At 39.3% G+C, this 16,803-nt stretch overlaps 1 protein-coding gene across 29 annotated transcripts in view; it reads right to left on the reverse strand.

The window, feature by feature from the left end:
- Nucleotides 1–7,629, reverse strand: part of Abi2 (abl interactor 2) — a 98,307-nt gene extending 90,678 nt beyond the window's left edge. For 5 of the 29 annotated variants that reach the window (XM_057761585.1, XM_057761564.1, XM_057761571.1 and 2 more), the window contains exon 1: nucleotides 7,339–7,618. In XM_057761585.1, the coding sequence (XP_057617568.1) occupies nucleotides 7,339–7,455 (117 nt within the window). In that variant the 5' untranslated portion in view covers nucleotides 7,456–7,618. Of the gene's footprint in view, nucleotides 1–7,338 lie in introns of all 29 variants that reach the window. The other 24 variants (XM_057761573.1, XM_057761572.1, XM_057761590.1 and 21 more) reach the window with 13 other exon arrangements.
- Nucleotides 7,630–16,803: the final 9,174 nt, after the last annotated feature.

Raw genomic sequence — 16,803 nt, forward strand, 5'->3', positions numbered from 1 at the left:
TTATCCAAATGTGTTTCTGGCACGCTCACAATATGAATCATTATTGTATTTAAATTCTTTTTTATAAAAGAGGTAACAATTTTAATATGTGAATATAAGTCAAGACAAAAAATTTGGGTATCAGTACAAGACTTGTGAAAGTATACCATATACGGTCATTAAGCTGATTTTAAAGCTTAAAAGACACGGAAAGGGCCAAGCGGTGGTGCGCACGCCTTTAATCCCAGCACTTGAAAGGCAGAGACAGGCCAATCTCTGTGAGTTCGAGGCCAGACTGATCTACAGAGCAAGATCCAGAACAGGCTCCAAAGTTACACATAGAAACCCTGTCTCAAAAAAAAAAAAAAACTCTTAACAAATACTTTTCATTTGATCACATACAACTTACTACAAGAGAATCTCCCCTAAGTTAGGGTTGGAGAAAGTTTTTGTTTTGTATTTTCAGGAGAATGAAGACATCCAGCTGAGGAATCTGAAGACTACTGGACAAATGAGATGTCTGGAGAAAAGGACAAATCACCCAGAAAAAAGAAAAGTCTCAAGAAAAAGAGTAAGTTGGCCTATTGGTATATCACATTTATAAAAACAGGATAAAATTTCATAAACCTCCCCAAATGTTTGTTTCTGCTTTTCTCTATAGACAAATAACGCAAATGGTCTTTTCGTAGTACCAGTCCAGTTAAAGATTAAAGCTGGCTTTGGAGTTGGAGTGTGGCTCTCTCCTTCTCTAAACCCAAGCAAGCTTATTAAAGTGAAATCCAAAACCTCTGTCTCACGCCAGAAGAGCCACCTGATGGGAAAGAAGAAAGACAAAAATTTAAGGAATATTTTATTGCCACTCATCTCATAACCCTTTGGTTTCATATTGTTAGAGAACAGCATTTCTTAAGGTATAAGATTTATGTGTGTGTGTATTTTTTAAATTTTTGTCATAATATTAATGGTCATATAGAATCCTAACTAATCTAGAATAAAGTTATATCTACCTTCCTGTACATGATTTCGGTTTCAGTGTCTATCAGTTTTCTGCAGTGAACCATGAGTATGCCTAACAACAACCTTTGAAGTCTCCGAAAGGAGGATGGGACCCACATTGACAATTCCTCCAGGACTATAACACCAAGCTGAAAAACACCACCTAAAGCTCAGCTTTGGACTACAAACTGCTCAGAACAATTTCAAGATGATGCAGCCTCAAAGACTACTCTAGCCAGGACTGAAGACAAGCCCTGCACTTTCCCATTATGCAGAGACTGGACAACAAATAGTAAAACTATCTCTCCCAGGACTTGAAAATTAATCCAATTTATTTTCAAGATCCCCTAAAGATACCATTGCCCCCAGACAACAGGAAGTAAATTTAAGAATACAGGGCCCACATTCCCAAGAGATGGGATAGGTGGTTTTTGGTTATTCAATGGGTGAGAGATATTTGTCACTGTTTAGGGGAACTGGTTACAAGCAGTTATTGGTTAAAGTCAGGAGGAAAGTTGAACAAAGGAGATCAGATTCAAGGTTCTTGTTTCTAAAAGAAAAAAGGGAGAATATAGATATGATAAAATAAAAAGATATTATTGAATCTACTTTTTAAAAGCAACTGCTAGTTTTAAATGTTTTACACTGGATGGACTTTTGTATATTGTACAATATTTTGCATATTGTATCAATACACAAATTTGAGATTGTGTTAAAAAACATCCTATACATACTTTTCTAATCTCGCTCAAGGGATTGTACCTGTACAGTTTACTTAACAATATAATGCAAACTTGTCATTATTGAAAGTTTTTATTGCCAACTGTTTAGGATAATAATGAAATGCAGTTTAGCAATAAATCACCTATTACAAAAGAATTTGTAGTCATATTAGGTATGTTTTCAAGGTCACACAGATATATTTTAAATAGACAGGTTGTCTTCAAACACTTTAGAGATCTACAGAAGATGGCATTTAAGATGTTTTAACAGCATAGGTCCTTTCTGTTTTATGACAATGAAACATGTCCGTTTCTGGCAGCACCAATCTATTTCAGAGAAGATAATGGGCATTGGAGAAACTCCACAGGGAGTTTACTTTCTTTGTGGTAAAGTAAGCCACTGAGCATGAAAACGCACTTGCCTTGACTGCAGACAATATGCTGTCCTAACTGGACAAGCAAGACACAAAAGAGAGTGACTGCAGAACATTGTCAACACAAGGTGGAACAGCCCTTCGGAATATCCTGTGTCTCAGAAAAGGCTGTCAAATATTCTAGACCTGTACACTGAAGACGGATACCTGAACATTACAAAGGAATTTTGGGTGACTGTCCAGGCAGCCAGCTGTTTCTGCCATTTCTCACATTTTTTGGAAGTCACTTGCTTGCACTTCCTGTTTACTCAGTTAATATTATTTTGTTTGGGGGTCTCAGAAGTAGTTGAAGAATAGAATTATAATTTCCCTTGTTTACCAGACTCAGAATAGAAACTCACAAAGAGGTTTAAAGTATAAAAGGTTGAGAGACATTAAAAAGATAATTTGATAATGCAAATTAGAACAGAAAGGGCTGGAGAGATGGCGCAGTGGTTAAGAGCACTGCCTGCTCTTCCAAGGGTCCTGACTTCAATTCCCAGCAACCATCTGTAATGAGACCTGGTGCCCTCTTCTGGCCTGCAGGCATACATGCAGCAGAACACTGCATAATATATAAATAAATAAATAAATAAATAAATAAATAAATCTTTAAAAGAAAAAAGAAAAAATTGGAAAAGAAAGTGAATCAGGTACAACATTTTGGACTCATCAAGATATGATAGATATGAAGTATTTTCTCTGAATTTGTCAAATGCAAATAACTAGACATTGTTGATATACTTATTGCCTGTATATATTGTATATAGTTATTGTACTTATTGTATAGTTTTTCTTATATCGGTTATAGCCTTTTGTTATTTTAGACAAAAAAGGGGGAATGTAGTGATATTTTGTCATGTCTTAATAAATAAAGCTTGCCTGAGGATCAGAGTGCAGAGCTGAGCCACTAGAGTCCAGGGAGTGGGGGCACATGCCACGCCTTTAATTCCAGGACTCAGGGACCCTGGGAAACAAAAACTTGAATCTTGTCTAAAAGGAGAAATAGAATGCACACAAAGGTGATACCAGCACTTGGGATCACATGCCTTTAATCCAGCACTAGTGAGGTGGAGGCAGGGTTCATAAGACTGGGCGGTGAGGGGTATATGAGGAGGAAACAAGAGCTCATTGGAGTCTGAGGATCGCCCTTTCGGTCTGAGCATTGGCAGAGGTCAAAGGTCTCTCTAGTGTCTGGCTGTTTTGTTTCTCTAATCTTCTGCTTTAACCCCTTTAACCCCTATATCTGACTCTGTGTTTTGATTAATTAAGACCATCTAGACAGGTCTGTCACTGAAAACCCATTCACCAAAATGTTTCTCTTGGAAATTAGGATTACTTTCTTAGAGGATGAGAAGCCTACCCGTCTCCACTGATTTGGTTCATTCCTCTCAGTAGAGGCAAAAGACAAAAATTAAGAAGGGTGTAACTATCGGCACTTAAATTTATACTTTCAATGGTTGCCTTCTGCATGCAATTTTAAGGACTTTTTGTTTATGTTTCTGCTTTTTGAGACAGGGTCTCACTATATAGCACTGGCTGTCCTGTAACTCACTATGTAGATCAGGCTGGCTTTGAACCAGTGATCAACCTGACCCTGCTCCTGAGTGCTGGAATCAAGATGTGCACTACAACACCCAGCCTGCATTTTTTTAAAAGATTTATTTATAATATATACAGTGTTGTGCCTGCATTACGCCTGCACACCAGAAGAGGGCACCAGATCTCTTCTTTATAGATGGTTGTGAGTCACCATGTGGTTGCTGGGAATTGAATTCAGGACCTCTGGAAACTCTGAGCCCTCTCCCCAGTGCCCCCAGTCTGCATTTTTAAGTACTTTTTAAGGTGCTCCATTTGTGAACTCAAACCACAAACACAAATAAATTTACTCCTGTAAGTACTGTGACAAGCAGACAAGATAGTCAGCCCTAACATCTTTAAGTGTTAGGTGTTTGTTAGCTGGGCATTGTGATTCATGTCTAGAAAGAATCAGAGTTGGAGATTACGATGGCTACACAGCAAGACTTTGTCTAACAAAAAGTGTCTTCTCAGAAAAAAACAAATCTCAAAAGTTTCAAATATAATACAAACTATAAATCCATTTCTCTAAAATATGTAGCATCATTTACCAAAAATATTAGGAATATAAATGCCAGATATGTGTTGAAGATAACTGGGTAACTTTTAATTCCTTTAATATCTAGTCACTTTATATTAATTTTTCAAAACTAAGCATGTATTCCAATGGCACTCATTAAGCTAAAAAATTTGGTCTTTACCAGGTGTGGTGGCTGAAGCTTTTAATCCCAGCACTCAAGAAGCAGAGGCAGTAGGATCTCTGTAAGTTTAAGGACCGCCAGGTCTACATAGTGATTTACCGGCCAGCTACTGCTACATATAAAATCCTGTCTCAGAAAAAGTAATCTTTGCATCATTTTATTAATTACTTTCATGAAACTTTTTGATAATAAACTATATTTTATCACCTTACAAACATTTCATGGAGTGTCCATGCTGACAAAGAGAAAATGGAGAAAGCCATTAGTGAAATGTTTTCTTTTGTTTACAAAAAAAATTTCAGAAAATTAAGGTAACATCTTAATTTTTTTCCAAATAAATCTCTTATAGGATGATTCTGCCCTGAATACATAATGTGTGTGTGCATGCATGCATTTCTACCTACCTATGTGAATTCTCAAATAAAAGAAACGCTAACTTTCTTTCACCTACCTAAAAGAAAACTGTAAATATGGACAAATTGATTTTTCAGATTTACTTTAGAAAAGCAACAAACTTATTTAAAACATTAAAGTGCCTCACAAATAAATAAATCGGGACCCCTGCTGGGCAGTCCTCCAGTCACACGTAAGTCTGCGACAGCAAAAGTTAACTATCAGCAGTTCTCTTCATCACGTGTCATCCTGGGGAGTCCAGCAGGAACAAACCCTGTGAATCCCACAACAGAGGACAACCTGAGAAATAAAAAGTGTAAACTCAGAATTCAAAATCCACTTCTGGAAAATCAGTATTTCTACCTTTCCAGTGGGCTAAGAGTGTAATTCAGTAGTACAGTGTACTCTTATCATGTACAAGACCCTGAGTTCAATCTCCAACACCAAACGTGAATAAGTAAGTAAATAACATATTGACTTTGACACTCTTCTCTTTCAGCTAAAATAATTATAAAAAGACAAATGCTAATCTTTCACTTTTCTACTTTATCAGTTCATGTACTTTTCCCTCTATGTGGAAATTATAATCTAAAATCACAGTAACCTTCATTGTTCACACAGACCTGTTTCTTATTAGTTGACCACAACCGCAACCCAATCCCTTTTCCAGCCCCCAGTTTCTCATCTGAATGTACTAGACAAGACAACAGAACCAGCACTTTAGGGTTTTAGGTCTGGCCTCTCCTAGCAGCTGTGACCTTCCTACCCACAATCCACTACAAGGTATAAATTCTGGGCATGTCCCTAGGTATCCAATAGTGATTAGCTCTAGGACACCCTCCACACACACACACACACACCCATTCCAACATCTTTGGATACTCAAGTTATTTACATAAAACTACATGATATTTACATGTTATCTATCATACACATTCCACTATCTGTAGATTACTTACAATGCCTAATAAAATGTAAATGCCATGTGAGTAACTGTTACACTGTTCCGCTTAGGGAATGACAAAAGGTCTGTTGGCATTTATACAGAGGGAATATTTTCAATTACCAGTTGATTGAATCTGCAATGTAAGGCCCTACAGTAACAGGTAGGGCTGATGGTATACTGTATAACTATGGAATTAATTCACTCACAGATCAGCCTCTTGCACTACATTATAAATCCCTGAAGACTCTAGGAGTGTGATATCAACAGTTCTGGGCAAAAATATTGGTAAAATTAAGCGATAAAACCTTTTAACCATTCCTATACAGCTCTGTTAACAAAGCAACCGACACACAGATATTTATGAGGGTTTTGCTTTGAAATCAATCTTTAACCAAAGTCACACTTTCTTCCTACTGAACATATACTTCCAACCACTTCTTTAAAGCGGAAAGGATTCCATTATGTCCAATTCATTCTCCAACACAGTAATAGAGTTCAGTACATATATAATCAAATAAAATCTAAGAACATTATCTTTGATTAGTCATGTGATCCTCAAAACACTTAAGAACCTACAAATTAGAGCATTTTTAATATATAATTCATGCTAAGGGCTGAGAATGTTTTCCAATATAACCGGTGTTAAGGATATCACCAGAGATGGGGGTAGCAACAAGAACATTAAAAACGGGAACTGCTCTAAACACCCCACTTCCATTTCCACTTTAGCCAGAAATTTTAAATGGCCGTGGGGAAAAAAATGGAGGCAGAATCTGTAATTCAGTATATAACCTACGAAGAACAAGAGATACTGGATTTGCAAACCATGAGCTAATTTTTAAAGCGTTGTTTTAATCCATAAGATCTTTACATTTATCATGACCAGCTGGTTCTCATCTCACCAATGCCTTCTCCCCCACCTTCTCACCTTCCTACACACACACACACACACACACACACACACACACACTATGAGTCCCGTGCCAAACCAATCATCATGGGGGGTGGGGGGACTAAACCATGTGGTTCATTTTCGTTATTGTGAAAAATAGTCATAGTTCTTTTCCCATAGGAAAATTACCTATTCTAACGGGGATTGGGGAGGAAAAGCAGCTCATTATCAGGTATTTTCCCATTCTCCGTAGGGAGAAAAACGGCATTAACTTGTAATAAGCGACAGCCGTTCCACCGTGTCCCCTTTACAACCTAAAACAACAACAAAAATTAAACTTAGGGTTAAGAATTTTTGTTTGGTCTTCAGAGGACAATTCACTTTGCAGGAACAGGAACCCGGAAGGAGGAAAATCATCCCTCTCTCTCACACATAACCCTGCCATCCAAGCAAGATTCCGTTAGACACAAAACGCCACTCTCCACCTCCTCCTCCATCCGGAACACTGACAGGCGAGGAGCGCGGGGGCGACCGGGCAGAGGCGAGGAGGCGGGCCGCCACACGCGCACCGCACCGCGGACCGCACCGACCCCGCTCGCTCCAGCCGCCGCCCTCGGCCCGCCCCGCCCCGGCGCGGCCCCGCAGACCCCAGCGCCCCGGCGCGGCCCCGCAGACCCCAGCGCCCCGGCGCGCTCGGCTCGGGAGGGACGCGGCGCACCTGGATGTAGTTGTTCTCGCAGTAGTCGGCCACCCGCTCCAGATTCGTGTAGCTATCGAACAGGGCCCGGCGGCCCCCCGGGATTTCCTCTTCCAGCAGCATCTGCAGCTCCGCCATCTTCACATCCTTCTCCTCCTCCTCCTCCTCCTCATACAGTCCGCAGAGGCAGCGGCCGCGACGCCCGGGAGAGGAGGAGCAGCGGCGACCGCGGCGGGAACCGGGAGGAGCGCGCGGCGAGGGACGGGACGGCGGGGACGGGGGCGGGGGCGGGGCGCGAGCCGACGGGCCGCGAGGACGGTCACCGCGGCGACCGGCGGACGAGCGCGCGCGCGCTCCCCGCCCTCCGCCCCCGGGCACCCGAAAAAGATTCCCACCCGCGCCGCCCCTCCCCCACTTCCGGCGTCTCCTAGCGACGGGAGGCGGGGGCCAGGATGCGCGCGGGAGCCGGACTCCGGGTTAACCCTTCCGCCCCGCGCGGGTTTCCCGGCTCTGGGAGTCCCTAGGCGGCCTTTGTTAGCCGGGCTGGAATGCGCCGCCGCCGCCCGCATCCCTCACCTCTGCGCTGCACCCCAGACCGAGTCCCTCGGGAGGTCATCTGCCTGAAGAAGCTCTCCAGGCTCCTCTGGAGGCCTAAGGAGGACCGTGTCTTCACACCCTCTCTGAGAGATCACACCTCATCAGAGCAGCCCAGAGTACTGAACTTTCAGGTAGCTCTAAATGCCACCTTGGACTTCATCCTCTTTTTTTTTTTTTACAAAGAAAATTACAGTTACCTAATCCCAAATCTATTCTTCATTCATTCATTCATTCTTTCGTATTCCCTGAATAAAATTAAATAAATGCACATTGAAAAACATGAAGTACTATAAAAATTCAAGGTCGCCCATTCTGATCTTGCTTATAATCCAGATGACTTAGTAAGGCAGGTGTTTAAAGTGGTTATAGAGCCAGCTGGACCACATCAACATTTAAACATCGTGCTTTGGGCTCTGGGACAAAAACTCACACATATTGGAAAAGTATTTATCAAAAGCTTATAAACAACAAAAGGGAGAGCTGGGGTTCGTAGCTCAGTGGCATGGCTTATAAGACTTGTAACAGGGAAAAAGAGAAACTAAGGTGGGTAAGGGACACTTATGTAGATGTCACATATGCTCGCTTCAGGAAATGGGGTTCATACAATAGATAATGAAAACAAACATCGACTCAGACTTGTATACAAACTTCAAGTCTGGAGAGATGGCTTAGCAGTCAGAGCACATACTGTCTCCAGATAACCAGTTTGGTTCCCAACAGCCATGCAATGCTGCTCACAGTCACCTGTAACTCTAGCTGCAGGAGCCCCAACACCCTGCTAGGGCATCCACCGTACCCTGCACACATGTGACATACACTCACATAGAAACACACACGTGAATAAAAATAATTTTAAAGTATTTGTTAACGTGAAAACCATAACTCTCACCTTAAAGGGAATAAGAAATGGTTGGTTTATTCTGGAGTCATTTTGAGTGACCCAGGGCCAAGGAATGCAGTCTTAGGTTACCCAAATCCCATCTTCCAACATAGAAGCATGTATTTATAGTTTTACAGAATAAGAGTCATAAATCAAGGGGCTAGAGAGATGGCTCATGGTTTAAAAGAATTGGCTGTTCTTCCAGAGGCCACAGGTTCGAGCCCCAGCACCCACATGGCTCACAACTGTCTGTAACTCTAGTTCCAGGGGTCCCAACTCCCTCACATAGGCATGCGCACAGGCCAAACACCAAATGCACATTAAAAATAAATGGTAAGTCAAAGAAAGTTTAAAATATGTTGGTGGGTACATCAAAGAGGTCGGTATATTGATTCCAACACAAGAGGGGGTAATGCAAGGAATGGCATCTTGGGAGAGCCAGAATTTAGCCCAACATGAGAGAATTAGCCTCTGGATCTGCAATATTCTAGTCTCCTCAGTACTGAAATTCTAATCAATCTCTCTAGACACAGAAGCCTTTCAGTTTTCCTGCACCACCAGATGTGGCTTCTTTTCAAAAGTTTCCTTCACAAAGTATACCAGGTAAAGCAGACAGGTTCCTTCACCACCATACTTTTTCCCCACCTATCATTCTTTAAAATACTGCCTAGCAATTGTTCCAAAAGACAGATTTCCTGGGAGAGGATTCATCAAATCGCCAAGGGAAAATTGTAGTGCTTTCTCTAATTTGTGACAGCTTCTTTGGTTCTTTGATTCCTTATCTAAAAGGAATTAGAACTAGGATTGTAGCTCAGTGATCAGCACTAACTATCATGGATACATCATTTAACACTCAGAAGCCTGAGGGCACAAGGATTAGCAAAATTGATTAAATAAAAAAAAGGCAGGACAACCTATAAAAGACTCCAGAGTTATTAGGGTCTAGGACTAGATTGTGTATGTTTTGAAAATTCCCACCAATTGCCCATACTTGTTTAAGTTGAAAGATGCAACTGAAATTTCTCATTTTTAAAGTTTTCTAAATAAATTGTTATGGAAAGACAGAAATTTAAACCATCAAAAAGTAACAAAATTGCCCAGGCTATGGTGGCACATATCTTTATTCCCACCACTCAAGAGGCAGACTTATCTGAGTTTGAGGCCAACATGGTCTACAGAGCAAGTTCAGAACAGCCAGGACTGTTACACAGAAAAACTCTGTCAGAAAAAAAAAAGTAGCAAAATATTAGTACTTATTTCATGTGAACTCCATATGAATAAAAACAAACCTCTAGAGCAAGAAGACACATTTTAAGAACTCTTAAGAAAAAATAATTTTAAATATGCATTTCTAATGTACCCTTTTATAAGGATATCTTATAAAATCTTTTGTAACTGTATTTATTAGCTCCTTTTGTATCTTACCTTTTTCACAGCTTGGGTCTATCTAGGACTGTACACATGGCCAATAGGCACTTCTCTGCCACTGAACTGCTTTCCTCAACCACCTTATCAAAAGCCATTGTGATCTGACAGTCCCTGCCTTCCACCGATCTCTGGTTAATCACTTCTTCACCAGAAAGCTACCTCCAGTCTCAGAACAAGTTGCTGCTTCTCATATCCTTCTTAAAACAGTTCACATACAAATTACATATAATCATTCTGCATTGAATGACTTCCTTCATGTCTTAGAAAATTTCAAATGTGTACTTTCTCATCAAATACACTTAGGGCCGATGCCTTATGGAAGAGACCAGGGAAGCAAAGCTGAAGGCAGAGACAAGTTTGAAGACTACTAAATCTGTCTAAGTAGGAGATGACAGTGATCTTCATGTAGGAAAGATGCAAAGAATAAGTGATCTAGTAACTACATGGGCAGCAAAATCAATAGGGGTTAGTGTGTGAATTGGAAGTTGATGAAATAGACAATGTTAGTGGTCAGATTATGACCTTGGATACCTAAATAGTGGTAGGATTCACATATAAATTACTATCCCATAAATCCATTAAAAACTTCCATTTCACAATTCCTAATTGTTGTTCTGGTTTGCTTCTAGTTCTTTATTGTTTGTTTGTTTTTCTCTGGAAAGGTCTCACTATATAGCTCTGGCTTGCTTGGAACTCACAGAGATCAGCCTGCCTCTGCTTTCCAAGTGCTGGGATTAAAGGCATGTACCACCATGCCTGGCATGTTTTGGTCCTTGTTATCAAGAACCAAACACTTATATAAAGGACGTTGGTTTGTTCTGTGTTCTTACATTATTAAATTATTTGATATGATGATGACAATCACACATATAATCATTAAGTAGTATGTTGTCAACCCCAAAGAACTTGAGCATTGAAGGCGTAAGTCACAAACAATCCCACACCAGTTTGGAATTATGATTAATACAATGGTTATTTATTTAAAGGGGAAAACTTACAGATCACCGTCCCAGACAACAGCCCTCTGCACAATCAGGAAAGGAGCCTAGTCGCCGGAAGCAGAGCCAGAAGCCAGAGAAAGAGAGGAGAGGGAAGTGGCCGCTTTTTTAAAGGGAGAGAGACCACACCCCAATGGGCTGGTATCTCAGCAGCTATTGGCTGAAGGAGCAGAAGGAACTCCTGCAACAGAGCATCAAAAGGGATAAGATATAGCTTATCACAGAGCCAAATATGAGTTACCATGACATTCAAACATAGATTTAGGCCATTCCATATTCCATGTTCCAATGAGGTAACAATTCCATATTCCATGTTCCAATGAAGTAACAATTTCATGAATTTTTCATACTAACAGAAGAAAGAAAGCCATAAATATCCGTCCGTGATCGGATGCTTAAAAGAAATTCCACACTTGCTCAGACTTGAGAAATAGATATTTATTTAGCAGTAAACTCACAAATCAGAATCCTCTGCTTGACCGGTTGGATCATGCCATCTAAAATGAGCAGCCAGCAGAAAGGAGCAAGACGAAGGAAAAAAGGGACGGACCCAGATTTTTCATCCATGTATATAGTATAAGAGGCCACACCCCAATAGGCAGGTAGTTACAAGCTGCAGGTCTTCCTACAGCACTTCCCCCTTTTGTTTAAATAAGAGAGTTCTAAGCCTAATAAAAAGTAATATACAAATATTCTATTCTAACTAGCTTAAGTCTTGTATAATAAATAACTTGGCCAAGTCATGAGAGGAAAGTAACTATAATTATTTAGTCTTCAAGACCATCAAAGATCTGAGAAGGGAAATAATATTATATTACTTGAGTAAGCAGGAAGTGCAATCAACCAACTTCCAAAATGTGCAACAAATGACAGAGACAACTGGCTATCTGGGCAATCACCCAAAGTCTCATTTGCAGTGTTGAAGCAACCAACTTTGGCTAAGGCCTCGAATAACTGACAGATCATTTTCAAAGGGAAGAAATTTTACAAAACCATCTTACCCTGTCTTGGTAAGATTTGACAGTCCTGCTTATCCATTTCTGGATACTATATATCTTGGCAGTGTTTGAGGCATGGGCATTTCTTTGCCCAAAGGCCAGTTTTTTTTGCCAAAAAGAAAACAAGCTCCAAATGGAGTGTCTTCAGTGCTCAACATTCTCTTGGAATAGATTGGTACTGCCAGGAGCAACTGTGTCTCACTTCAACAGAACTCTAAGTTATTTAAATGTCATTTTCTACAGCTCTTTGAAGTGGCTGAAGATTATCTATCTATGCAGAATATAATTTCTATATATCTAAAGAACCTGATTAGTCTAAATATAAGTATAACAAACATAGATGACTATTGATCTATAATTCTTAATACTTAAAGACTACGACAATAAACAACTGTGCAATAAATGAGGACAATGACCTCCAAATGTAAACAATGTATAAGTATCTTGATTAGAGGTAGAAATGTACGCTGCAATATGGTAAATATACATATATTAATATATACAAAATATTTTAAACAGAGGTAAAAGCATGCATGCATACAATAATCAATATAATTTAACTTTGTATCAATATACAAGAATCTATACCAATGTAATTGTTTATAAATAATAACTCACAAGTATTCACTCTATTACTCACTATTATTATTAGTGTGAGTAAGCTCATACCAATCTATTATCCCATTCAATTTTCCTTTTTTTTCAAAAGAATCTCTGAGCTTATAAAATTTCCTCCCAACCCCCAACCCTATACCAATCATAATCAGACCCTAAATGATGTCCCTAACCCTGAAGACAAACTTTGTTGGGAGGGGGACATCATCTTCTAGAATTGCTTCCAGCTGTCATGGGGGGTGACATTCTTTCTATGGGATCCAGTTAAAGTAAAATGATGGTTAAGTTTCAAAATTAATGTCTGGTATGATTGCAAATAGTCTCTGAGTATTTTGAAGAGGTCTTGCCAGAATGTTGTAAAAATGTGCACCATTTCACCTAACCAAGTTGGAACCATCTTGTGCAGCTTGTAGTAGTGCTATCAGCATCATGACGTCATATCAACCAGGTGGAGTTGTTGTTGTGGGGCCCCATCTTCTTCCTGGATACTTCAAAGATTACTGCAGGAAAATTCATTGTTCATTGCAGAAAATTTAAGCATTATTTATATAGACATATACAGACATATATATTCAATGAAAAGTACGATAAAGACAAAAATAGATATCAAGAAAAGTAAAATTTTTTCTAAATTCTTTTTTCTTTCTGTCCCATATCATGGCTCCTGACATGAGATAGAAACTCCGGATTTTTCTTTTAACAACATGCTTGGATTTAAAGAAGGATAGAGCCATTGTCCATACTATAAAACCAGCTTTATATATTCAGAAATAAATAAATACATACATACATATATAAATTATACACTCTATCATTTGTACTTATGAAACATATTTGATTTTCTTGATGATTCTTATTGGGTACTTAATTTTCCATCTATCATCATTCAAACAGCCAGGGTCTCTTGACTTTTTGAAGATGGGTGTTTCCCTGCAGAGACAAGAACAGAACCTGCCCTCATCCTATATGCTTTCCTCACCACCTGTATGGGTACCATCATTGTGGATGAGCTGTCATTTCTCCTTTCCAAGAGGTTGCTCCTCTTCAAACTGAATCTTTATTCATTTTGATGGTATCCATAATTTTTTTTCTCCTGTGGAAACAAGAGCAAAACCCCTTCCCCAACACAGCACATCTCCTGGCTTTCTCATTAGTGTTAAGAAAATTCAAGGTTAATAAAGCATTATGTAATCTATTTCTGGGGGCATTTTCCACCTCTTTTTGTTTATTTAATATACCCTTTATACTTTGATTTGATCTTTCTATAATTGCTTGACCTGTAGGATTGTTTGGTATACCTGTAACATGTGTAATATTATAATAAGCAAAAAAACTGTTTCATTTTCCTAGAGATATATGCTGGACCATTATCTGTCTTTATTTGTGCAGGTATACCTATGATGGCCATGACTTCTAATAAATGTGTGATTACTGAATCAGCCTTTTCTGAGCTTAAAGCAGTTGCCCACTGAAACCCTGAATAAGTGTCAATAGTGTGGTGTACATATTTTAATTTGCCAAATTCTGCAAAGTGGAACACATCCCTTTAGAATCCCTTAACACCATGAGAACAGCATATAATTCTGCCTTCTGCTTTGTTTAACTTGAGATATGGTTCCAATTCCTAGCAATTGAATGTCTCCCTCATGAAGAAGCCAATTTGGATGCTAAGATTCTGGAGTGATGATACTCATAGCTGCTCCTGTGTCTATAAAGCCAACAATTACAGTTACATTTATACACATTCTTAGCTTTGGTCTCTGATCATTTATAGAAGTTTACCAGAATATACATTTCTCATTTCCTATTTGAATTTTTGACTTATCCTCCAAATTTGTGCCATCATTTAAAATAGTATTGTCTTGCACAGAAAGTTCTGGATTTTTTAATTTTTACTGGAATGGCATGTCCTCACAGTTACTAGGAATGACTCAGCCACTTTTGGCTTGGGGGCCTGCGAGAGGCCCCTCAAGGAGTTTCCCGATGGTATTGGGTTGCCATGTCTGTCTGTTGTTGATCTACATTCATTGGTCCAATGTCAGCCTTTACCACACCTTCTACATATAACTGAAGGCTGAGGTTTCCTATTTTTACCATTATTTCTAGAAATTCCTTGCCTACAATCCCTTCTCAGATGTTCTATTTTTACCACAATTAAAACATTTGGCAGTTTGATGTTTCCTCATTACTTTGAGGCATCAAGTCCCTTGTCCTCATTCTGCACCTGTGATTCCAAGGTTTTAATGTTCTCCTTTAAAGATAGCATCTCTTCCTTGGACTTCTCTTGAATGTCGTGTAGATTGCCATCCTGGAGGTACATTCTGTCTGTTAATTTATCAAAACTTTTTGATAACTTTTGAATGTCAAATTCAACAATATGAATTCTTTCAGATAACTTCCTAGTAGGCAGGTACTTACAAGCTACAGGTCTTTTTACAGCAAATAACACAATTTTTAATACATTGGTGTATTAAATACATTTAATACATCAGATAGGTAGGTTTTAGCAAATCAGGAAAATGTCAACTTTAGATCTTAGGCTCAATGTGACAGCATTCTTGGCCCTTTGGCTGGCTGGAAACTAGGAGTCTGTACATCCCAAAGGATTTACCAAATGATCACAAAAGATGTCACATACCATATAGAGGAAGGCATTTAGGCAATAAATGACTTAATATTAAGGGGGCTAAAGATAACCCAAGATAGCCCAGCAAAATTTTTCACAGAACTCGAAAGAACGGTACTCAACTTCATCTGGAAAAGCAAAAAACCAGGATAGCCAAAACAATCCTGTACAATAAAGGAACTTCTGGAGGCATCACAATCCCTGACTTTAAACTCTACTATAGAGCTACAGTACTGAAAACAGCCTGGTATTGGCATAAGAACAGACAGGAGGATCAATGGAACCGGATAGAAGACCCAGATATCAATCCACACATCTTAGAACACCTGATTTTTGATAAAGAAGCAAAAATATCAAATGAGAAAAAAAGCATATTTAACAAGTGGTGCTGGCATAACTGGATATCAACGTGTAGAAGAATGAAAATAGATACATATCTATCACCATGCACAAAACTCAAGTCTAAATGTATCAAAGACCCCAACATAAAGCCAGCCACACTGAACCTTATAGAAGAGAAAGTGGGAAATACACTTGAATGCATTGACACAGGAGACTCCTTCCTAAATATAACCCCAGCAGCACAGACACTGAGAGAAACAATTAATAAATGGGACCTCCTGAAACTGTAAAGCAAAGGACATGGTCAACAAGACAAAAGACAGCCTACAAAATGGGAAAAGATCTTCACTAACCCCACTTCAAACAGAGGTCTGGTCTCCAAAATATACAAAGAACTCAAGAAATTGGTCACCAAAAGAATACATAATCTAATAAAATAAAATGGAGTACAGACCTAAAGAGAGAACTCTCAACAGAGGAATCTAAAACGGCTGAAAGACACTTCAGGAAATGTTCAACATCATTAGTCATTAGAGAAATGCAAATCAAAACAACTCTGAGTTTCCATCTTACACCTGTAAGAATGGCCAAGATCAAAAACACTGATGACGACTTATGCTGGAAAGGTGGTGGGGAAAAGGGAACACTCCTGCATTGCTGGTGGGAATGCAAGCTGGTACAACCCCTTTGGATGTCAGTGTGGTGATTTCTCAGAAAATTAGGAAACAACCTTTCTCAAGACCCAGTGATACCACTTTTGGGTATATATCCAAAGGATACTCAATCGTGCCACAAAAACATGTGCTCAACTATGTTCATAGCAGCTTTGTTTGTCATAGCCAAAACCTGGAAACAACCAAAATGCCCCTCGATCGAAGAATGGATAAGGAAAATGTGGTACATTTACACAATGGAGTACTACACAGCAGAAAAAATAACGACACCTTGAATTTTGCAGGATAACAGATGGAACTAGAAAACATTATTTTGAGTGAGGTAATC

This window comes from Chionomys nivalis, chromosome 2, assembly GCF_950005125.1.
Source record: "Chionomys nivalis chromosome 2, mChiNiv1.1, whole genome shotgun sequence".
NCBI lineage: Eukaryota > Metazoa > Chordata > Mammalia > Rodentia > Cricetidae > Chionomys > Chionomys nivalis.